Consider the following 24,381-nt stretch of genomic DNA (forward strand, 5'->3'; position numbering starts at 1 on the left):
AAAAAGAGATCAAAGTGGCAAAGAGGAATTGTTCTGAAAAAATAAGGTTCACTTCCAACGACTCCGCATCAGTGTGGAAAAGTCTAAAGAAGATCACCAATTACAAGACACCACCCCCCAGCACTGTGGAGAATCAACGACGAGCTGAACGAGTTTTACTGCAGGTTTGAAAGAACACCCATCACCTGCCCTGAATGCCTCCCCACGCAACCGTTCACACCATTCACAACTCCTGGAACCCGCCCTGAACACATCTCCAAACAAGCACTCTCACCATTCACACCTCTTTCATCCCCCCTCTCCCCCACACCTGCAATTCAGATCAGCGAGGATGCGGTGCGCCAGGCCTTCCGGAAGCAGAAAAGGAAAAAAGCACCAGGCCCAGTTTGTGTTACACCAGCCTGTCTAAAATCCTGTGCTGACCAGCTGGCCCCCATCTTCACACAGATCTTCAACAGATCGCTGGAGCTGTGCGAAGTCCCTTCATGCTTCAAACGCTCCACCATCATCCCCATCCCTAAGAAAACCAAAATTACAGGACTAAATGACTACAGGCCTGTGGCTCTAACGTCTGTAGTCATGAAGTCATTTAAATAAACTGGTGCTGGCCTACCCAAAGGACATCACTGGGCCCTTGCTGGATCCTCTTCAGTTTGCCTACAGAGCAAACAGGTCTGTGGACGATGCAGTAAACATTGGACTGCATTATGTTCTGCAACACCTAGACAGACCGGGGACGTATGTGAGGATCCTGTTTGTGGACTTCAGCTCGGCCTTCAATACGATCATCCCAAACCTCTTTCTGCCCAAACTAAATCAGCTCTCCGTGCCCACCTCCATCTGTCAGTGGATCAACAGCTTCCTGACAGACAGGCAGCAGCTAGTGAGGCTGGGAAAATACACATCCAGCACCCGTACAATCAGCACCGGAGCTCCCCAGGGCTGCGTTCTCTCCCCATTGCTCTTCTCCCTGTACACTAATGATTGCACATCTAAGGAACCCTCTGTCAAGCTCCTGAAGTTTGCAGACGACACCACACTCATCGGCCAAATTCAGGACGGTGAAGAGTCTGCTTACAGACAGGAGGTTAATGAGCTGGCTGTCTGGTGCACTCTCAACAACCTGGAGCTTAACATGCTCAAAACAGTGGAGATTATCGTGGACTTCAGGAGAAACCCCCCTGCACTCCCCCCACTCACCATCATGAACAGCACTGTGACTGCAGTGGAGTCATTCAGGTTCCTGGGCACCACTATCTCTCAGGACCTGAAGTGGGACATTCACATTGACTCCATTGTGAAAAAGGCCCAGCAGAGGTTGTACTTCCTTTGCCAGCTGAGGAAGTTTAACCTGCCACAGGAGCTGCTGAAAGAGTTCTACTCAGCCGTCATTGAATCCATCCTCTGCACTTCAGTAACTGTCTGGTTCAGCTCAGCTTCTAAATCTGACCTCAGAAGACTACAGAGGGTAGTCCGGACTGCTGAGCGAATCATCGGTACAACCCTCCCTTCTATTCAAGAACTGTACTTATCCAGAGTGAGCAAAAGGGCTGTTAAAATCACTCTGTACCCCTCACATCCAGCACACTCCCTCTTTAAACTGTTGCCATCTGGTCGACGCTACAGAGCACTGAGCACTAGAACGACCAGACACAGGACCAGTTTCTTCCCTCAGGCGATTCATCTTATGAACAGCTGATAATAACTGCGAACACACTACACTTTATATTTATATACACATACACTTATTTATTTGTAATTTATAAGTGTAATATACCTGCCTACAATTGTCAATTTGTATGTTGTCATTCACTATCTACTTATTTGTATTTTTTATTCTTTTATTATGTGTTTTATGTTCTGTCGCTGTCATTTTGTTGTACTGCGGAGCTTCTGTCACGAAAACAAATTCCTCATATGTATAAACATACCTGGCAATAAAGCTCATTCTGATTCTGATTCTGATTCCATAGCCTGCACTATGATTACTTCCACAGTTGCAGCATTTTGGAAGAACTCCATGTCCAAATTTCTCATATTCATATTTACCTACACACCTTGCATAGCGCTGTTTTCTCTTACAACTTTCAGCAATATGACCAAATCTTTGACACTTGAAGCTTCTAACTGGTGGTGGTACATATGTCCGAACTTTGTAACTTTCGGTTTTCTAATCTGCTGTCGATCTCTTTCACTTTCTGATCCATATGTTTGATACCACGTTTTCTTTCTTTTGCGATTTTCCTCTAATTTCCAATTACTTGCCGAACTTTCTAATCCACCGCCATCCATACCATCTGTTTCCGGATCACTTCCTGATTCCATGCAACTTCCTTCCATCTCCTCCTCAGTCACACCCCAGTGTTGCCAACCACCAATCTCCTTCCCTTCGCCTTCAAAACCTGGTAAAACTTTCGTCTCTGTCGATCACTATGTTGGTGGAGTTTTGTGTGTCTCTCGTCAGCAATGATTGTTTCATGTGGGTGTCTCCATTAATTGTTCATCAGCCAAAGCTGACACTCATTACCTGCCTCCTATTTATTGCCCTGTCTTTCGTCTTGTGTTTGTTAGATCGTTGCTTGGTCCACTAATGTGATGCACAAATGATCCATGCACAAATGATCCGTTACCTCTTCCTCCTCTAATCACATGTCGGATCCGTTAACCCGCTTTGTTCTGGGACTGCGCAATTTACAAATTAAATCAAACACCATCTCAGAGGTGATTCTTCAGATGCCACCAGTGTTTGAACACACATAGAGAACAATACATATGAATTTTAAAAGACATTGTGCTTCTTCTCCAGTGTGCGGATGCTAAATGTTGAAGGGTACTGGTTGAAGAACGATATTTATACTGTATATTTTATTCAATTGCAGCCTTTTGTGATTTGATAAGTGCACTAACCCATATCACAATGTCAAGTTCATTTTGATTAATTGTGAAGTCCTGATGAGAAGCATAAAATATCTTCAAATTTATGAAACTGTGATGGGTCACTAGAGTCTGGGTAATTAATGGGATACACTTTTAAAATACTTACTTCAGCTTTTCCAGTCTACACTGTACATTTTCAAACAGAGTCAAGATGATCTTCATTCCTGGGTTTCCTAGTTTATTCTCACTCAGATCCAGCTCTGTCAGATTTGAAGGGTTTGAATTTAGAGCTGCAGACAACATGACAACCTCCTTCTGTGATACAGTTGTTCTTCAGACTGCAGAAAGAGAAAACACGTCAATTTTCATCTGAATATTTACCAGGATCTTTTAGCTGACAGATGGAAAACACTGATGATGATGGTTTTTCAGTCAGCAATCTCTTACTGACACATAAAAAGCAAGAATTCAAAAGTGTCCTTGTAGCAATGAAAAACTCAGAGTGAATTCTGTGTACAAATGCGATTAATATATATATATATATATATATATATTAGGGCTGGTAATTTTACACGTTAATTAGATTAATTCTAAAATTATTAACGCATTTAACACTCTTGCCCCGTCGCAGACCTGTGTTGGATCAACTGTCATTTCATACAGTTGATTGATGACTAATATAAGGAAGAGCAACAACTTACAATGCCTGATACGGCCAAGAGATTATCCATAAAATTCAAGATATGAAGCAAAATTCCCCGTTTGAGATTATGTCTCATATTTACATCACATAGTTAAGAAATATCACACCAACTGTAGGAAATTATCTTTTCAGTATAGATTTCCCGATACCCTTTTTCTCTTCCCGATACCGATTCTGATACCTGGGCTCAGGTTATCGGCCGATACCGAGTACTGATCCGATACCTGGGTGTGTATCTGTATACACAGCTGTATATACTACCAGCCCTGTGTAAATTGCTAAAATTATTTTATGGTGTGCTTCAGACTGATCCCTTAATAAAACATGAACAAATACATGTTGAACTACTGTATTTATTACAGTATTTTTATTATATGACATGAATTTGACAATAATATTATTTATTTTCTTAAGTGAAAAAGAACTCAAAATGCAGCCAAAAATCTAACACCGCAAACTAAAAAAGGTATTTTAGTTTTACAATACAACTGTATTAAAAACTGCAACAAGTAAGTCTAGGAATATAAAAAATTATATATTAATCAGATAATCTCTTTACAACAAAACAAGTCAAAAACAAGCAACCGTCTAGGCATAATTATTATTATTAATAGAGACGTATTATTATTACTACATAGAGACATAGCTAAATCTACTGTAGGCTACAACAGTAACTTAATATATTGTCAATTTACTCACAATAAACCGAACATTTACTTTGATGGGTTGCCATGAAGATCTGTCTGTGTTTATGATATGACAGTTTTCTCAAATGAAACGGTAAATTCTCATGAAGTGACGGTTTATGCGTTCGTGTCCTCATATAGTGACACACAGCAGAGACTACAAAACAGCGAGCTCCCGTGCATCTGCGCCCGTCACCCACAGAGATGTAGAATTTGCAGAAGTAATATTTAAATATTATTTTGCAGTTTAATATTCACAGACATTAGTATATATTTGGCTACAGTCTGGAGCCCTGCGCTTAGACTAACAAGGAAGTGACTGAACGCAGCTGCGGGGACTGAATATACTCGGGAGTCTGGAACTTATTACCGGTACTACAGAGACGCTGGTATCATTACATTTTTATATTTTCAGCACCGACTTGGTAGTGAAGTGCCAGTACTTGTGTACAGTAACCGCGAAGCAGTTAGGCAAAGCTAGCGGTCATAACTAGGTCTTGTTTAAGAAAATGGTATCGGATCGGTATATGGGTTCATGTACTCGCCGATGCCGATGCCAGAATTTGTTGTGGTATCGGCAGAGATGCATAAAGTACTAGAGACCCATACTTGAGTAAAAGTACAAGTGCTCTATCAAAAAAGTGACTTGAGTAGAAGTTGAAGTGCTCTTTAAGCACCACACTTAAGTAGAAGTACTAAAGTATTCAACATTTTTTGTACTTAAGTATTGCAAGTAGTCTATTTTAAAATTTACTACTCAAGTACTGAAAGTAAAAGTACAACTATTGTGTTATGTAGTTATTAAAGAAATTAGTCAAAAGTTTGAACATATTGTTTTTATTATTTCAAATTATTAACCTAAAAGACAATCACAATTCCTTTGACTTTAACTTTTTGTAAAACAAAACAAAAAAAGATTAAAGGGTTAGTTCGCCCAATTTGCAAAATTATGTCATTAATAACAACCCTCATGTTGTTTCAAACATGTAAGACCTCCGTTTATCTTCAGAACACAGTTTAAGATATTTTAGATTTAGTCCGAGAGCTCTCAGTCCCTCCATTGAAGCTGTGTGTACGGTCTACTGTCCATGTCCAGAAAGGTAAGAAAAACTCATCAAAGTAGGCTATGTGACATCAGAGGGTCCGTTAAATATAATAAATAGCAAAAACTACGACTTTATTCAGCATTGTCTTCTCTTGCGTGTCTGTTGTAAGACAGTTCAAAACAAAGCAGTTTGTGATATCCGGTTCATGAACGAATCATTAGCAGAGGTGTATAGTCCAGTTGCCAGAAAGTAGAAATCCTGTCCAGCAGCTGTTCCAACCATCACTAAACCAGCTCCTCTACCAGGTAGATGAGCTCATTAGTGAAAACACTTGTTCTAGATGTAGAGGCAGGATTTTTACTTTCTGGCACCTGGACTATACACGTGTGATCATTAGATGTAACCGGATCTTTTTGAACCAGTTCACCAAATCGAACTGAATCGTTTTAAACGGTTCGCGTCTCTAATACGCATTAATCCACAAATTATTTAAACTGTTAACTTTTTTAATGTGGCTGACACTCCCTCTGAGTTCAAACAAATCAATATCCCGGAGTAATTCATGTACTCAAACAGTACACTGACTGAACTGATGTGAAGAGAGACCTGAAGATGAACACCGAGCCAGATAACGAACAACAGACTGACTCGTTCACGAGTCAAGAACCGTTTACGAATTCGTGTCCGATTCGAGAACCGAGGAGCTGATGATACTGCGCATGTGTGATTCAGTGTGAAGCAAACCGACACACAGAGCGCCTGAACTGAACTGATTCTTTTGTGATTGATTCTGAACTAATTCTGTGTTAATGTTATGAGCCCAGGTGCAGTAAACGCCAATGACGCCATTGCATCGAGCGCAAAAGAATCGGTGAACTGTTTTCTTCAACTGGTTTATTGAATCGAACTGTCAGAAAGAACTAACGTTACTGTTCATCCGAGAACCGATGCAACCGGTTCTTGACTCGTGAACGAGTCATTATCTGGCTCGGATCGGTTTTCATTTCTCTCTTCACAGCTGTTCAGTCAGCACACGCAGTCTTCTTAATCGCTTGTTTCGCTCAATGATGTGCCAGCTTCATCAAACCTGCCATCTACAGTTCTGGCAGTGGTAATGTGAGTTTGTAATGGAATGATTCGTTACGTTTTTATAATTTTATTTGTAGCGAGTAACGATGCAGCACATAAAAAATATCGGAGTTAAAGTATTAAACTCAGCGAAAATATGTTATTCCAAGTAAAAGTGGAAGTTGGGGAAAAAAATTATACTCTAGTAAAGTACAGATACTGCCTTTTAGTACTTAAGTACAGTAGTGAAGTAGTTCTACTTCGTTACTACTGGGTATCGGTGATATTTCCGATACTAGTATCGGAATCGGAACAACTCTACTCTAACTCTACTTTTTTCAGAGTAATTTCTCCAAATTTGATGTGAAATAAATAAATTAATCACCACATCATATAATTAATTAGATTAATAAACGTTAATGCTTACCAGCCTTAATATATATATATACACACACACACACATACACACACACAAATCAAGGGAAATAGAACTATGCAGAAAGAAAATTATGTTCTAGTTAGTTGAAACTGAAATTATAAATGTTATAATACAACAGTAATAGCATCAGCAGCAGAATTTAGATGATACACACATCTGAGATTAAATTTTTTTTAACTTTAAATATATACTTACCTGCTTTTGCTTTTGTAGCTGTATGATTCACCTAATTTAATTAATATACTGTAAATAAACAATAAAACTGAAAACAATACTCACATCAATGTGTTGAGTGTACAGTGTTTATCCTGCAGTAGAGCAGAGATCTGATTCACTCCTGTGTCTCCTAGTTTACATCGACTCAGATTCAGCTCTCTCAGGAGTAACGGGTTTTTACCCACAATTCCAGTCACATACTGACAGCCTTCATCTGCAGCAGGGATAAAACATATGTGAATGAAGCACCATTTTCATCCTTCATGGTAAACTGGCACTTAATATCACCAAGAAAAGTAGGAGAAACCACTTAATATAATAGTTTTCATATATGACAAGCAAGTTACTTGGCCTCAGAGCTAAGCAGAGAACACAATTGCTTTCGGAGGTGGATGCCAGCTGACTGGGGACGCAGTCGAATAAAGGGGTGGTCACACTAGACTTTGAACATGCAAAATTATTCTGGACGCTGCTGCGAATATGGGCAGGAGCCGGTTATAGTGGTCTCCCCTCAGTTATCACAACAAGGATTAATTTGTGCTTGTACTGCATCTTATTAAATTGTACTCTCTGTCTATATAAATATATACAGACTTAGCAATAAATAATTATATATATCCATTGAGACTGCGAACCAAGCTTCTTTTTTTATTTTTATAATCTTTTTAATATGTATTATATAAAATAGGAGACTGCGCTACAACTAAAGTTATATATTGTAGTTTTTTCTAATCAGATTAATTTTTTTAGAATTTATGCACATCTTGGTGTTTCCATTCAGCATTTTTTTTATGTGATAATCCAAAATACGCATAGAAATAGGTGGATGGAAACACAGGAGTTGAAGTACTACATATTGCAATACAATAGTAACTCAATAGCAAAGCTCTCCCACATATTTAGCTGTATTTCCATCATTGGTATAAGTGGCAGTGGGTGGTAAAAGACAAGAAATTTTAAGTTTTATACCATAAAGTTTATTTAGTTATTTGACAATACTACAGCCTGAACCACTGTAGTGAAACCTCCTTAACAAACCTAAGTGAACGTAAACAGTTGAGAATGAAAACACTTGTGTAACAGTAAACCGGATCCATGTGGCTCTTAAAGTGACAGCAGCCTAATATTCCTGCTGTCGACTGTGTTTAATATTAATCAAACAACAAAAGAGGAATAGAAAATTCTGATGACCAGTCCAGGCCTGACAATGTGATATAAAGATGATTATTTTCCAGCTCTTGAACTTGTGTAGCATCTCCAGTTATCTTGTTGTTGAACACGTGGTATCTCTGATCATATTTCTGAACAAGATTCTTCAGTTGATGAATTTTTCGATTGTCATGTCTTCATCCTCCAGTTCGTCTTTTCCAGTGAAGAGAATCCAGCTTTTTTTCAAGCGGTTTTCTCCCAGGAGGTTTTCAATCGTCTCCACAGTTTTTCTCTCTTTTTCAGTGAATCTGCCAACTTTGATGACCAGCAGAAACACACAGTGACCTGACTCACTTTCCTGAAGAACACTTGCGTGTATTTCTTGAATTTCTTTATCACTCCACTTTGGGTTAAATAATCCTGGTGTGTCATAAACAGTGACCAGTCGGCCACAGACAGTCCCAGATTCAACAACTACGTCTTGTGTGACAGCAGTGAAACTTTTCTTTGATTTAAAAGCTTGTCGTCCCAGAAATGTGTTTCCTGATGCACTTTTCCCAGCTCCTATTTTTCCCAGTAACACCAAACTCAGACTTTTATTAATTTCTGCCATTTTCAAGAAGTAGCCTGGGGCTAAAAACACAGAGGAAAAATTAACACATATTTATCTAACATCTGAAAGGCATTTCATTCAGCTACATTTTTTTTAATTAAAATTAAAATACATTTAAAATTTAATAAAATGTACATTTATGCCTTTAGCAGATGCTCTACCACTTGAGCTACAGGAACACTAGCACATGAGGATGCTTCTGTAAGGACCACCAATTAATGTCTGATCAGAAATCATTATAAAAAAAACACCACAAAGTCAAATTTAAATACAAAAAGAAACAAAAGCAAGAGCATCTTCAGTTGACTCTGTAAAGATGTACTATTAATGGCAAAATCTTCCCTCTGGAGAATGTGAAATGTTCCTATTTATAGCATGTTTTTGCAGTGGTGAGAATTGTAACCAATCACAGACAAGTTCATTGATTTGTTGAAAGCAGTGGCCAATCAGAAGTGTTGAGGTTATATACAGAGGTGCACATAAGTGGTCCGCAGGTGCCCATGCACAACCAAAATAAAAATGTGCTATGTAGATATGTTCAGAGAGCTCATTTGTGTACCGTATTGATGATAGCAGATGTCTCTGTCAATAGTCAAGACGATATTAGCCTCATTCTCCTATCAATGTATTACATTACAATAATAATAACTATTCATATTTTTATTAGGCAGCCTATTATACTTCGGCCATAAAACTGGCCAGCTATTTCACTTCAGCACCACATTTCTCTCTCGCACACACACACACACACACAGACACACACACACACACATGTTTGTTTTTGTGTAAAGTGTGTTCATCCCATAGGTGTAATGGTTTTTATACTGTACAAACTGTATATTCTATGGCCCTTCACCAACCCTACACCTAACCCTAACCCTCACAGGAAACTTTGTGCATTTTTACTTTCTCAAAAAAAAAAAAATTGAGAAATTGATTTATAAGTGTTTTTGAAAAATAGGGACATGGGTTATGTCCTCATAAGTCACCCTCTCCTTGTAATACCTGTGTCATAATCATGACATTATACAGAGTTGTGTCCTGATATGTCACAAAAACATGCCCACACACACACACTCACACACACACACACACACTGCGCGAGTGCGCAAATAGAGGATTAGAGCCTGTATTCTGTGAAGTTGTAACCAGGACTTGAAAACGAAAAAAAAATCAATCGGTATTTTAACGGTTCTGTTCTGGAGGAAGAAATACCGGTTAATAACCTTATTTTTAAAATAATTTGCCTTATAATAATAATAATTTAATAATAATAATAAAGTATAGCGTTTTCCTTACTCAAAAAAAAGGAAAAAATAGAGATCTAACGCTTACAGTTTACACCAGATTTTGTCCAAATGTAAGCTAGGCCTACTTAAAAAAAAAAAAAAATCTATCAACACTTTAAAAGTATTTTTAAGATATTTAAAAATGTTTGCTGCATTGTTAAAAAAATGTATAAGATTGCGTTTTGAGAGTAAAAAAAGTCTCATTGCATTTTATAAGCCCTATTACTTTCCGAAATAATGAAGGCCAAAATGCCTGTATAGTCTAAAGCAAAATGTTTATAAACATTAAAAACATTATAAAAACAGTTATTATTTTCTCTTCAAATCAAATCCTCTGAAGTTTAGGCTATAAAAACCTCAATCCAAAAACAAATGAATGTAAGCTGAAGCTGACACCTACTTCTCTCATTCGGCACGAATCCAAATGTTTCCATGTTCCCGACGTATCTGGATGCTAAAATGTTATTTAATATAAAGAATATAAAATAATAGTAAATGTATAATAAGTAACGCTGTATATGCGTCCGACAGTATGACTCCAAATGGCATTCAATAATTATTTTGAGGTTAATATCAAATGAAATCTGTTCAGCTTCTGGGAAATTAGAGAAGCTCCGCTAGGCTATTTTAGTTCCCCTCACTCCACAACAAAATAATTTCAATGAACAGTATTTAGAAAAGAACAAGAATTACAAATAAAAGAAGCTATAGCAATTTTAACGACAAACCAAAACTAATTAATTTAGACTAAAACGAAACTGAAACCAACGTTGGGTTTCTCATTCGACACAAAATCAAAGTTTCCGTATTCGCCATGTATTTGAATAACAAATGATTATAAAAAAAACTAATGTTTGTAAACATTTTGTGTCTGCATTATGTCTATTTCTGAATGAAATAATTGTTTTTCTCAACAACAAAAAAACGTATATACAAGTTTATCTCTCTCTAGGCTATATACCGTGCAGGAAACCCTTTTTTTTAATATTTTGATAATTTACTGAAAATAAATAAATGACTTTTTAAACCGTTTAACTGTTTATTAATCGGTCAAAATCAGCTGATGTGAGTTTGCTGCACTCAGAAACCGGTGACTGTGACCGAATCAGCTTGTACGAGCTTTTGTCATCGTTTAATCTTTCTCAGACGTTTCCATATGTCGAAATTAGTTAGCGCATCTATCTGTGCATGATGATGTCCAATGACTCTGGCGAGCGGAGCTTCTCAAAGTTGGGCAGGAAACCTCGGTTGGGCAGGAAAAGGCTGAGCATGCTGGCGCTTGAGTGTAGAGACCTGCGCAAGATTGCGTTTCCGCAAGATTTTATCCCGCTCCCGCAAAAATATGTTATTTTCTCCCGCTCCCGCGCGCGAACGATCAAGTTTCGTCCCGCTACCGCCTGCAAAATCCCGTGGGTAGGCCTAAAGTATACGTTTTTTTATTATTCTTTTTTTTTTAAATGCATTGCATATTCTGCCTGCTACTCTGTTATTTTTTCAATTGCTCCCCTGTTGAATATAAAGTTAAAAAAAGAAACAAATGTTTCGTTTTATTTGCGTTTAATTAAATGGATGAAAGGAATAAACATGGAAACTTAGAACATAGAACTACAGTAAAAAAGTAAGAAATGTAAATAAAAAAATCTACCTATTAGGCTATAGTATAGTATAGCCTAATGAATTATATAATAATAATAAACCTGGATTTATTTAATGTTCAAAGGAAAATCAGCCTATGCTTAAGAATGCCTTCTTTTCCTCAAACATTAAACAAACAAACAATTTTTTTCCTCAATAACAAAATAGACCAATTTTAAATATTTAGCAAAATAAATAAATAATTAAAATACTTCATTGTTGTCTGTAATTATGTCGCACTGAGGTCCTGTGAGGCACAACATTTCGTTCCACTGTATTTCCACACATGTAGCAGAATGACAATAAAGCTCAACTTGAACTTGATATAACAAACACAAAGAGAGTATTCATTTTATTTTATTTTTTTAATGTTGCTAAAATGAGATCAGGGAGAAGTTTGCAGGTAGAGTCGATCAGTTTACAAAGAAATCGAACATGTTCCCGTCAGTCCAGCCTGAAAACAAATGCAGATAAAAGATAAAGTTTGAGGCATCATTTTAAGGACAAAAACAACAGCAGTTAACAATAAAGATACTGGTCAGGGTATATTTTAGCAAACCGTTTAACAATCATGTTTCTCAATCGGCAAAGCAATCTGTGTACTTTTTCTTTTTTAAATCAGATTGGCAAAACATTTGATTTAGATTGTCCAGAGCACATCAAACTGTTTCTGATTTCAAGTCAATACAGCTATAAAAAGCAAAACATTGAAAATAAATAAAGTATACACAGACACAAATGTGTTGTCAGGTCAACAAACACACAAAGTGTAATAAAATGTACACTTTAGGCACACAGGATGAATAGAGATGCAGTTTTCACTGCTTTATGGTTAACAGAGCTTTAGATTTCTACCCTAGTTTAACTTTGTACTTGTCTGGATAAGCTCTGAATACAGAAAATACAGGTTTTAGAGTCAGTAAATTGTGAAATTTAGCTAGCATGAAACACAAGTTATATTTTTTCTATTTTCTCTTCTGAGCAGTCAAACAATCCAAAGAAAATATCTTTATGATAGAAAGAGTAGTAACTTACAAAGTTATATTGAATGAACACAAAAAACTGTAATGATAACTATAACAAGAAATATAACTACAAGGATTTAATAACTCTAGAGAAGAGATAAGTCCACAACAACTATAATAACTGTTATAAAGGTTATATTAGGGATTGTACTGGTTTTGGAAACTGTAATGGTTCCTGTGGCTCGTTAAAACCACTCAATCCTAATGAAATTTGTCCCAATACACTCGAGGAAACCATTTTCAATGGTTTTAATGGTTAAAAGTTGATGGTTCGTAATGGTATTTGTAGTGAAAACCATTAGAATTTTTGTGATGGTTCTATTGTTTTTAAATTGTTTCAGCAGGGAGCTAGCATCACATGGCAACATCTCCAAACTTTCCAGTTTTCTGTAAGCACCATAGACAGTAAAAGAAATGGACACAGCGACCCCATTGGAACTCAATTGAGACAAATGAAGCCCAGTTTTAGCGTTTTTTAGCACTTCCGTTTCTGACGCGCAGACTCAAACGAAGCTTGACGACGTCAGCAACCTGTCTGCCAGATGTAAATCTTCTAGTAGCTGTGCGTGCAAACTGCCATCGTTAATCTTGCAGAGACGGCGAGCTTGAGCGGGGAGTTCTTTGTCGTGAGTGAGCAGGAGTAAGTATTCTGATTAATTATTTTGTATAGTATTTTAAAATGTAACGCCAGTACGCCATATTAAGTTAATTGCCTGCGAGCTTCTGCTCCTGTCTGTACGGTAATGCGACAGAGAGCCGAGTGGTTATGACGCAATCGTTAGCCTATTTTTTACAAAAACTGTTTATACGGGGCCATAATGTAACATAGAAGGTAATGGAGCCCTTTATAAATTGTCGTGTATCTTTAGAAATAAATAATGGACAAACAGAGTCTTTAAACGCCTCAGATGTAAAGTTATTCGCTGTCAAAGTGACGCCAAAATGAATGGGAGTCAATGGGAATGCTAACGCAAGTGAAGTTCTGCTAAAAGATGGCAGCCCCCACCCGACTTCAACTTCCGGTCGAGTTCCTTGCCCCTTGGTAAGCACACAGTGTCGATTCTGGTCCAGAAGGGGGCAGATTTGATCCTGGCGCTCTTCATGAGTTCCCTGGAGGAGAATCTAGAGGAGCAGAACTTGTTGAGATGATCAGACTGGAGCTCTCGCTCATCCGCAGCACATCAGATCCGTTCAGCAGAGCGTCGCGATGATGCTGCGCGTTTTATTCGCTCTGATAGTGTTCTCCGGCTCCGTTCAGGCGGATAAACGCGCGGCGGAGATGAAGACGAGTCTGATGCCGTCACCCTCCTCATCCTCAGCGCGTCGCGGTGATGATGATGATGATGGAGACGCGCGCGCACCGAGAGTTCCGCGCGGCTCCAAACACAAGCAGCAGCGCGAGCGGAACTCGCACCGAACTCCGCGACCGCATCCCGACCCCGACGCGTTCTTCACCACGCCGCGAGCGTTCAACGGCTCGCTACGCGTCCATAACCCGCTGTTCCCGCTCACGGAGGAGTCGTACAGCGCGTACGCCGTCATGCTGCTCGCGCTCATCGTGTTCTCCGTGGGCATTGTGGGTAACCTGGCGCTCATGTGTATCGTGTGGAACAACTATTACCTGAAGAGCACGTGGAACTGCGCGCTGGCCAGCCTGGCCTTCTGGGACTTCACAGTGCTGTTCTTCTGTCTGCCGGTGATCACCTTCAACGAGCTGACCAAGAGGAGACTGATGGGAGATCTGTCCTGCAGGATAGTGCCATACCTGGAGGTGCGTGACCAATCAGTCAATTCATTAGGCAACCAATCATATGTGACCCTGGAGCACAAAACCAGTCCCAAGGGTCTTTTTTAATTATTGAGATTTCTACATTATCTGAAATCTGAATAAAACATCTCTCCATTGATGTGTGGTTTGTTAGGAGGACAATATTTGTCTGAGATAAAACTATTTGAAAATCTGGAATCTGAGGGAGCAAAAAAATCTAAATATTGAGACATTCATCTTTAAAGTTGTTCAAATGAAAGTCTTAGCAATGCATATTACTAATCAGAAATTAAGTTTCGATATATATTTACAAAAGGAAATTTACAAAATATCTTAATGGAACATGATCTTTACTTAATATTCTAGTATATAGTATAGTATATAGAATATCTAGAGTAATCTTTAAATTCCATAAATTAAATAAAATTAAATTCCATAAAGTCCCATAAATGTAGTTATAATAATGTTAAATGAAAGTAATTTTTCTTGGTTACACAAACATTTAACATTAAGGGAACGTTTCATTTTGCAAAAATTATGGGAAGTTTCTTTTGAATGTTCTGAACTAGTAGCCTAACATAATTTGTTTTTTTTTAAACGTCCATTCAGGGAGCTTTCAGAAGTAACAATCCTATAATGTCTGTAAAATGGTGAAATAGAATGTTTGAATAAAAATAAATGTTTTTTTTTTTTTTGAAAAAACATTTGATAAACTGGATGGTTGGACCATCTTGAGAACAGTTAGAAAGAGTGCGTTATGGGAACAATTAGCAAAACTTTCTTGGAACATATTTCTTTTGACGTTTTGAGAACATTATTGGCCACCAGATGACAGTGCTATGATTGTTTTTCATAACTTTGAGAGAACTTTGTAAAGAAAACTGTAAATAGTAAGAAAACTAGCCGTCGTAATCAGTCAGAGTCTGTGTGTGGTATTGTGGGTAGTTTCTTGAGTTCATTTTCCAGCCTCCTCTTTACAGCACCAGCTCTCCTGATTGTCATGTAAACGAGATTAGAGCCCGACCGATATGGATTTTTGGGGGCCGATGGCGATGCCGATATTAACTCGAAAAGAGCCGATTTATAAGCCAATATTTTGATTTTGAAAATAAACTGGATATTAGACCCATTTCCTATAAGCTGCACTTACATAACATTCAATGGCAAAATATCTGCCTGTTCTATGTATGTGGGCTGTATAAACCATTTTCCAGAAGGGATTACGGTCTCAATCACTAAACAATTGCACATCAAAAGTATATATTTTTTAACTATCAAAAAACAGTCTGATTTTAAACATTTAACACTTTTACTTTCTTCCAGTTGAAGCTGATTTTAACAGTCTGTGTGTGTACTGTAAATAAATTATAATACTAAAGTTAAAGTTAAAGTATTTGCAGAAGTAGTCCCACACTTTTGCTGCTACATCATTCACCTTTTTCAGCCATAGAAAGACATAGAAAGAATAAGCATGTGTATTAATAATATCACCATGTATCATTACTCATGTCATCATTAGAATTATAATAATAATAAACAGGGATCTCCTACATAGGCAAAAATGAGAAATATATATATATTTTTTTATTTGTCAAGCAATAGGTATTAACCTCCTTATATTTAACAATATTATTTCAACATTTTCCTGTTATGTCTGTAAAGCTGCTTTGAAACAATATGTAAGAAAAAAAAAGAAAAGAAAAAAGCGCTTGTTCAGCTCACATTTATTTACATGTCCCCTCTGATTTAATAATTTCTGACGCACCTACTGTAGTTACTGTAACTACACTATATTTGCTCTCACAGACACATTCACAACGGACCCGTATATCTTCTCCTCTTCTCTTTGTGCAGTCTGAATCAAAATGGTTAACGTTAGTGCCATGAACACACCGCTGTCAATTTTGAGAAGAACCACCTTCAAACAAGTTAATAGCAAGCATTCAAGGGGCCTGCTAAAAAGGAAGCTATATTAGCGTTAGAGTAACGTAACCAGCCTGAATTCACCAAATTGTGCTCTGGACCTGAGGGTAGCCTCTTCTTCCTTGCTTCTCTCTTAATTCTCATCAGCAGGACTAGCGCTATCGCTCGCTTCTTACAACGGGACAGATACATGTTTGCTGCTGACCGAAAAGAGGAACAACAGACTATGAAAGAGCTCCCGCTAAAAGTTTTTAAAACTCCGCCTACGCCATAGCGCAGAACAGGGCAAATCGCGTTGTATCTGAAGGGCAACGCTAAACCCAGCGGCCAAGCGCTGTGCATACCGCGTCCTGTGTGAAAGGCCCATTACGCGGTCATTATGTGGGAAACACACCGCAATAGAATAAGCACTAAACGCTAACTTTATAGTTCGACCTCTTATTAACGTTCGCGCTCTTCCACTGATAAACATGGTATTAGCTTTGTGGCTAATCTAATATAGCAATGCATTAGCGGCTGTAAGTGATGTTACAGAATATTTAGAAGTGATAATGATAGGACCGTTAACTAGAACTACCACACCGTTTTTATATACAGTGTATGAACTAAATCTACAATCATTTCACATGACGAACGACAGACTCACCTGGGTGGCTTGGCTGATCGCTTTCTTCTTTGTGGATTTCTGGCGCTGTTGCAACTCTGGAGCTGCAGACCGCCCTCTGGTGGGCAAACTATGCAACACTCATAACATGAGTGAAGAATATGAGACTGTTTCTCATGTTTCATCGGCCGTTATAAACACCGATGCCGATTTAAATGCAATTAGCTCATATCGGCCGATAATATCGGCCGGTCGATATATCGGTCGGGCTCTAAACGAGATCTCCGGGTATTTAGCAACACTAATTGGGCCTTTTAGTGTGTTGAATGAGTGTTTAGAGTGTGTTTTAAGGGCAGGATTGTCTACGGAGAGTCTGTCTGTTGACCCACTCTGTGGCCCTAAAACATTTTATTATACAGTAATAAATTAACATATTGGATTAGATGCAAATCAAATCAGCATTCTGTATAATACGCACCGTCACTTGGGAACATCAGACCTTATTTATATCACACTTACTGACTAGTGATGGTGTAAAGTGGTACAATCGTGCTACTTATATATTTTATTATATATATATATATATATATATATATATATATATATATATATATATATATATATATATATATATATATATATATATATATATATATATATATATATATATAGTATATATATATATATATATATATATATATATTGAATGATTGCATATTAATATACCATGGTACTAGATGGTTTTCCAATGTATTTCAAAGAATACCTTGGTACTACATAAAATATGCTTAAAAAAATTGGATATGTTTCCAAAAAAAAAAAAAAAGAGTATCACCATTGTGTATATTCAAAAAACATAATCACAGTATCCAAAATCATGGAATTACTATGGTATAAAAAAATATGGTATCACCAGAGTAGATAAACATGGAAAAAACATGGTGTGACCATAGTACGATAGTTGTAGATTTCCTAAAAACATTGTAGCACCATAGTAAATATCCTCAAAGAGGTAGCATTACCATGATAGACATCCAAAACGGAGTGGTATCACAATGGTAAATGTAAAGAAAAGTTTTACCATTGTACATGTCCAAAAACAATTGGTCATCAAAACACATGGCATCACCATAGTAGATGTTAAAAAAAATATATTACCATGGTAAATGTCTAAAAAACACATGACAACACCTTAGTAGACGTCCATTAAAAAAAAAAATGTTTTACCATTATACATGTCCATAAAAAATGTTAGCATCATGGTAAATGTCAAAAATGTGATATCACAATAGTAAATGTAAAAAAAACATGGAATTACCATAGTAGATGTCAAAAGAAACATATCACCATGGTAATTTTACAACTTCACTCCACTCAAAAAACCACCATAGTTACCTCTATGGTACCATAGTTAAGTGTAGTCATAGCCATATGATTTCATGTGTTTGTTGACGTGTCTTTCAGATGACGTCTCTCGGCGTGACCACGTTCACTCTCTGTGCGCTCAGCATCGACCGGTTCCACGCAGTGACCAGCGCTCAGCCGCGGACGCAGCAGGTGGAGTCCTGTCAGTCCATCCTGCCCAAGCTATCGGTGATCTGGCTGGGATCTCTGGTCCTGGCCGCTCCGGAGCTGCTGATGTGGCGTCTGGAGCAGGAGGTGTCTCCGTGGACGGGTCTGCCGGTGGACTCGTGCGGTCAGGAGCCGTCCGTGATGCTGCCGGAGACACTGTACTCGCTGGTGCTGACGTACCATCAGGCCAGAATGTGGTGGACCTTCGGATGTTTCTTCTGCTTGCCGCTGCTGTTCACTGGCGCGTGTCAGCTGCTCACACGGCACATTGCAGACGAGAACGCCAAGAGCATTCATCCATCCTCTTTGTCATCTTCCTCATCTTCATCTCTGAAGAAGAAGCAGCGGCGAGAGCGTCAGCTGACCTGTACGGTGGTGGCACTGGCGGCCGTTTACGCCGTCTGCAGTTTGCCAGAAAACATCTGGAACTTCGTTCTGGCTTACTCGGGCGTGGAGGTGGGCGTGGCCACACGGGCTCTCCTCGCTCTGATTGGCCAGTTCCTGTTGTTCGTGCGGGCGGGAGCGACGCCCATTCTGCTGCTCTGCATCTATCGGTCTCTCGGCCAGGCGTTCATGGACTGCTGCTGCTGCTGTTGCGAAGACTGTCTTCTGGATACTTCGTCATCAGCGACATCATCGTCTTCGTCCACCAACGCTACGGCCGTCTCCTCGTCCCTGTCCTCGCCCGTCTCCGTCCAGGAGGAGAAGCTGAAGATCGTGTCTGGAACGTCGCCCGCGGTGTTCTTCGATAAAGTGAAAGATGGTCCAGCTGAGCTGATCATCGGAACGCCGTGTTGATCTCGGAACATTGGCATCAGTGTCCGTTAAAACTGTGAACCAATCCATCTTTAACACTCTTAAAGGGAAAGTTCACTCATAAATTATAAATTAATTATAAATGTTCCAAACCTGTTTTATTTTTATTTTAAAAAATTAAATAAATTATTGCAATACTTTATCAAATTAAAAATATTATAAAATAAAAATGATATAAACCACAGATTTATCATGCCGTCACTCACCGCTGGATGAGGAGAGTTAAACGCAGAAAAACAACTTCCTGTTCCTTTGTCTACATCCAATCACATCCTTTTTTTCTCTTGATCATGTTTAATGATTTAAAATTCTTGATAAGTTGCTGTATTTCAGTCATGTAAGTCTATTTTATTTATAGATCCATCAGTTCTACACAACAGAAATACACATTTTGAACTTAATTGTGTCTCAGTGGAATTAATAACTAATATTTTGTTTATCCGTAAACATTGTACTGCTGGATGGACACTTGCGGAAAACTTGAAACAGTGTATTTTTATGCCCTTAATTAACTTCCATCTTTAAATTGTCAGTGTTTAAAAATGAAAGCGTAGTTTGGAAAATTGGAAATTGTCTTTTCAGATCAACCTTTATGAGTTTTAAAGTAGAAATGTGTGAAATTTTATTGAGTCTGTCTCACATATCAAAGACTGTGATTTGCTGCTGGAATTAAACGACTTGTGCCCGTTCACAAACTCTCAGCAGAGACAAAAAACTTTCCAATTTAACACGATAGATAGTACTGATTATAATAGCAGAGTGAACCAATGTAGATTGTTAGGATTAGAACTTTTGTATTTCTTTTATTTTGTACTCCGTTGCAGCCAATAAAAGTTTCAAAGAGTTTGAATGTCGCACACTTTGCAGTCTCACACATAAATGCTTAAAGGATTTGTACTTATGTGACCTGGCTGTGTGAAGGAATTGGACACACAGTTGAACTGCTGTCTCTTGGCCGTTCTGAAGTGATTTTCCTCCTACAGGAGATTCTCAGGAGGAGTCGTGGGGGCCCATAAGGGCCGTATTGTTCCCGAGCTGAATATCAATAGCGGTCCCTGAGCAGTTGCTAAGTGACTGTCACACGCCAGCTTTCGGCATTCAGACTCCAAACAGCGGCGGTCCAGAAACAGACGAGACATTCTCTCGGACTCATGGAAACAGAAGCCTTGCATTGATGTGGGTAAAGTGGAGGGGCTTTTCCACGCGAAGAATAGGGTAACAAGTAACCGAGGGTGGATTAAACGCTCTGTGCTGTCATGAACCACACAGAATGAGGTCAAGAGTGTGTTGTAATCATTCAGGGAGGTTTTTAAAGAGAGGATTCTGTAGCTGATTCTTGTCATGTGATAACAAACCTCAGAACACTGAATGAAATTGCTTAAAAGGTTTTGCCGTTATACCAGATGATTTTCAGGTAGATACATTTAAACATGACAACAGTTTATGCAAGTTTACATAACTTGTTCAGAACATTTATCTGAGCTGAAAGGGAAAACCGGCCATAGAAGGAACATTTTCAGCGCCCCTTGTGGTCAAATGTGCAAAATGTCAGAGATAAATAAAGTTATTACACTGATGCACTTCATATTGTTAAAAACAACAAATTGAATATGTTTTTATTCTTTGTATTTTTATATCAATATGGTAAACAATTTTCAAATCAATGTGAAAAGGTAAAAAGTAGCCCTACTCTGATTATGTTACCCAATATGTTAAATGTGATAGATTACGTTACGAACTTCAATTTTTGTCATGTTATTTGGAATCGGTAACGGATTACAATTTGTACGTAATCTACCTAAACTCTGATTATTAACAAACAGTTTTGTGATTTATTTATAGAATGAAGTATGGTTAAATCAAATTTGTTTGTGTATCTGCTGTTCAATTTTACTTTTGTTGATCTCTGTTTCCCTCTATATAGAGTAAAAGTACGAAAATACAGGCTCTGATAACTTAACTACATCAAAAAACAAAAAATTCCCAAATGAAGCTGTTCCAATGTTCACAAAAGGATGTTTTGTCACATTTAATGGACTTCTGTGGACGGTTTTGTTCCTAAACTATAAACCCACACAGTGTTCCTCATAGAGGATTAGTCACAAATGTGAAGTCAGCATAGTACAAAATGCTGGTTTGCCACACAGAAAACAGGTGTTACCAAGTTTAACATTTTAATATTTAATCCTCATATGGCAACAATTAATTTCTACTTATTTCCTTGTGTGTGTGTGTGGCAGATTTTTACAAAAATTAAGATTGGATGCATCAATTTCTAAAATAAATGTGCATTTCAATTGAAAATTAAATAATTTAATAGAAAAACAACTTTTTAGCCATTTTCCATTGTAGTTGTCATATGGCGAAGTTTTCCTAAATTTCAAAGGGTTAAGAGTTAAACCGCGTTAATGGCATATGGGAAAACCCAGTACTTTACTGAAGTTCATAAGTTGTGTGAAAGTCCCTCGGAGCAGTGTGTGTTCATTATTCATCTGAGAGATGTGTGTTTTGTGTGTGTTGACGGCTCACGGACTCTATGTGTTTTTTCCCGCTGAAGGAAACCGAAGCTCCGCGTGAGATCGCCGTGGAAACGGTCTCAGAGCCGCTCCAGATCACTGCGGGCTCGGCGGAACCGACCGCTGGACATCCGCTCGCTCGCTCCATGACGACACTCACCTCCAGGCATGTACTGGCCATCGGGACTACCGGGAGATTCCCGGTGGGCCGCGGTCTGGTTGGGCCGGTGCGTTATGTATTTTGTTTTTAAATCATTATTTATCGCAAATATATTCGTAAGTATATTTTTGTACAGTCCAATTCCGGCCTTACGTGTCTCTTTCATGAAGCCGCAAGATGCTTTTTTTTTTTTACGTTAGTCACAATAATTTATTTAAAACATTACAAAAAGCAGTATAAAGAACAGATAAAACGACGCGTGCGCATGATGCTGATGCGAGCTGCGAGACGTGACGTGTTCACTGCTCATTGGCCAATCAGAATCAACTTATAGCCTTGAAAAGCGGCCCATTACAACTGCGACGAAATTCAATATGTTAAATAATAAAATATCTAGGCGTAAATGAGGGGCCGAAGGTTGAGAGAGAGAAAACGACAAGCACTTGAGGCAGATGCCACCAAATGTGTCAAGATAAATAAATTATTTGCTGGAAGGCAAAAGACTTAAGTGAAGACGTCAGCAGGGCGGACTTGACTGCTGAGGTGAGACAGAAATGTAATGATACACGGAGGCTACTGCATTGTTTTGTTTCAAAAAGTTAGGATATTCTAGCTGTAATATGCCACCACTCACTGATCTATATAAATTGCATTTAAAATTCTCAGCTCTCAAGTTCTGTCTATTTTATGACAAAATTCAGACAATACCGTTTTGGCGTCAGAGAATGTGTCGTGACAGATCGCTTTAGCGCCTCAGTTCAAGTAAACCGATCATCTGTTACTTTCTGTTTAAAGGTACAGTACACCTTACAGAAATTTATATATGCCTCAGAAATAATATCGATCAGTTATCAGTCAAAACAGCAGGAGAACAATTATTTCACAGAATGTTACATTTACCTCAAGAAAGCCCTTTAAAGACCATAGCAGGTTAGTTGAGATTGAAAAATAGCCATAAGAAAGGAGTATTTTGCTAAATATGTGCACTACAGTACATACTTATTATATTTTCACCTGAAGTATTTTACATTTGATTATGCAATATCTGTACCTGAAAACGGTGCTATTTATGATAATTTTTTAACATTTTTATTACTGACTGTTCACTTGTCTTCATTAATGTTTGAACTTAATAGTTAGTGTTTATTGTGGTATTGAAATTACAATTGTGAAATGATATTGCAGATTATTTACAAAGAAAACAATAGCAATTTTATTTTTATCTTTGTTTATGTATTTATTTTTGGCAGGGCAAGAAAAGTTCTGAACCCTAGCATTGAGCTCTGCATTTGAATAAAGTGACGTGACACATACAGCCAAGTATGTGGTGACCCACACTCAGAATTCGTGCTCTGCATTTAACTCATCCGAAGTGTACACACACACAGAGCACTGAACACACACACACACTGTGTACACACACCCGGAGAAGTGGGCAGCCATTTATGCTGCAGCTTTTAAGGCCTTTGATTATGTTATGAAAAATTTAAAATAAATCACTACACAACGTTCTTTGTCTTAATTACTCTTTTATTTTATTGTAGATCAGTGGTCTTTATAAATAATGCTTGCTATAGTTCAGTGGTCTTAATACTAGTCTACTATAAGCAGCCAACAGGTCAGAGATAATTTGTGTGAATTAATATAAAAAAATGTGCTGTTATGTTGCAGCACATGAAATATAGTTACAGCAGAAAATGTTTACCCTAAGCATTAATATTTCTATTAGAATAATAAGAAGCACATAAAATAAGACCTTTAGATATTTAAAATAAAGCCTTATAAAATAATTTACATTTTCTTTGTTTATTATTTTAATAGTTTTTTCTTGGTTTTGATAGTAATACATTCTAATCAGTAATTTTACATCCAGATTAATGTATGTATAGACATGTAGTGTGTGTGTGTGTGTGTGTGTGCGCGCGCATGTTTACATGCATGGTGGGCCAGTCTGGATGAAGTCCAGGGCTGATTTTTTGTCCCAGTCCAGCCCTGCTCACCTCTGACCTTTTCATATCCTACCGGCTGAATAACAGAGCCAGAGTCCAAACCCTGTCCAAAACCAACAGCTGCGAGGGGTCCGGCGAGAGGAAAGTGCGCAAACAGACCGCACGAACCCCATTAACTTCCTACAAACCAACAGAACGCGGGAGCGCTTGTGTGTACGTTTAAATAAAAAGAGCGCGAAAGTCGTCGATACACCGTTAGTGTCCACCGCGGTTGCTGAGGGCTCAGATCTCTGATATTGTATAATTTAAATATAAAATCAATTAATA

At 38.1% G+C, this 24,381-nt stretch overlaps 1 protein-coding gene and 1 long non-coding RNA gene across 2 annotated transcripts; one reads left to right on the forward strand and one right to left on the reverse strand.

The window, feature by feature from the left end:
• Positions 1-12,062: 12,062 nt before the first annotated feature.
• On the reverse strand, positions 12,063-14,549 carry LOC127987660 (uncharacterized). The gene is made up of 2 exons (XR_008161314.1): positions 14,368-14,549; positions 12,063-12,175 (listed from the first exon to the last, which is right to left on the reverse strand). It is a non-coding gene; the product is annotated as an uncharacterized LOC127987660 (long non-coding RNA).
• gpr37l1a (G protein-coupled receptor 37 like 1a) lies at positions 13,795-20,283 on the forward strand. The gene is made up of 2 exons (XM_052589949.1): positions 13,795-14,517; positions 18,506-20,283. The coding sequence occupies exons 1-2, from the start codon at positions 13,954-13,956 to the stop codon at positions 19,409-19,411; spliced, it is 1,470 nt and encodes a 489-aa protein (XP_052445909.1). The 5' UTR covers positions 13,795-13,953; the 3' UTR covers positions 19,412-20,283.
• Positions 20,284-24,381: the final 4,098 nt, after the last annotated feature.

The sequence above is a fragment of the Carassius gibelio genome, chromosome B22, assembly GCF_023724105.1.
Source record: "Carassius gibelio isolate Cgi1373 ecotype wild population from Czech Republic chromosome B22, carGib1.2-hapl.c, whole genome shotgun sequence".
In the NCBI taxonomy this organism is placed as follows: Eukaryota; Metazoa; Chordata; class Actinopteri; order Cypriniformes; family Cyprinidae; genus Carassius; species Carassius gibelio.

Coding starts and splice junctions, on each gene's coding strand:
- gpr37l1a (XM_052589949.1), top strand. CDS start 13,954: ATGATGCTGCGCGTTTTATTCGCTCTGATAGTGTTCTCCGGCTCCGTT. Junction 14,518..18,505: donor GGATAGTGCCATACCTGGAG/GTGCGTGACCAA, acceptor CGTGTCTTTCAG/ATGACGTCTCTCGGCGTGAC.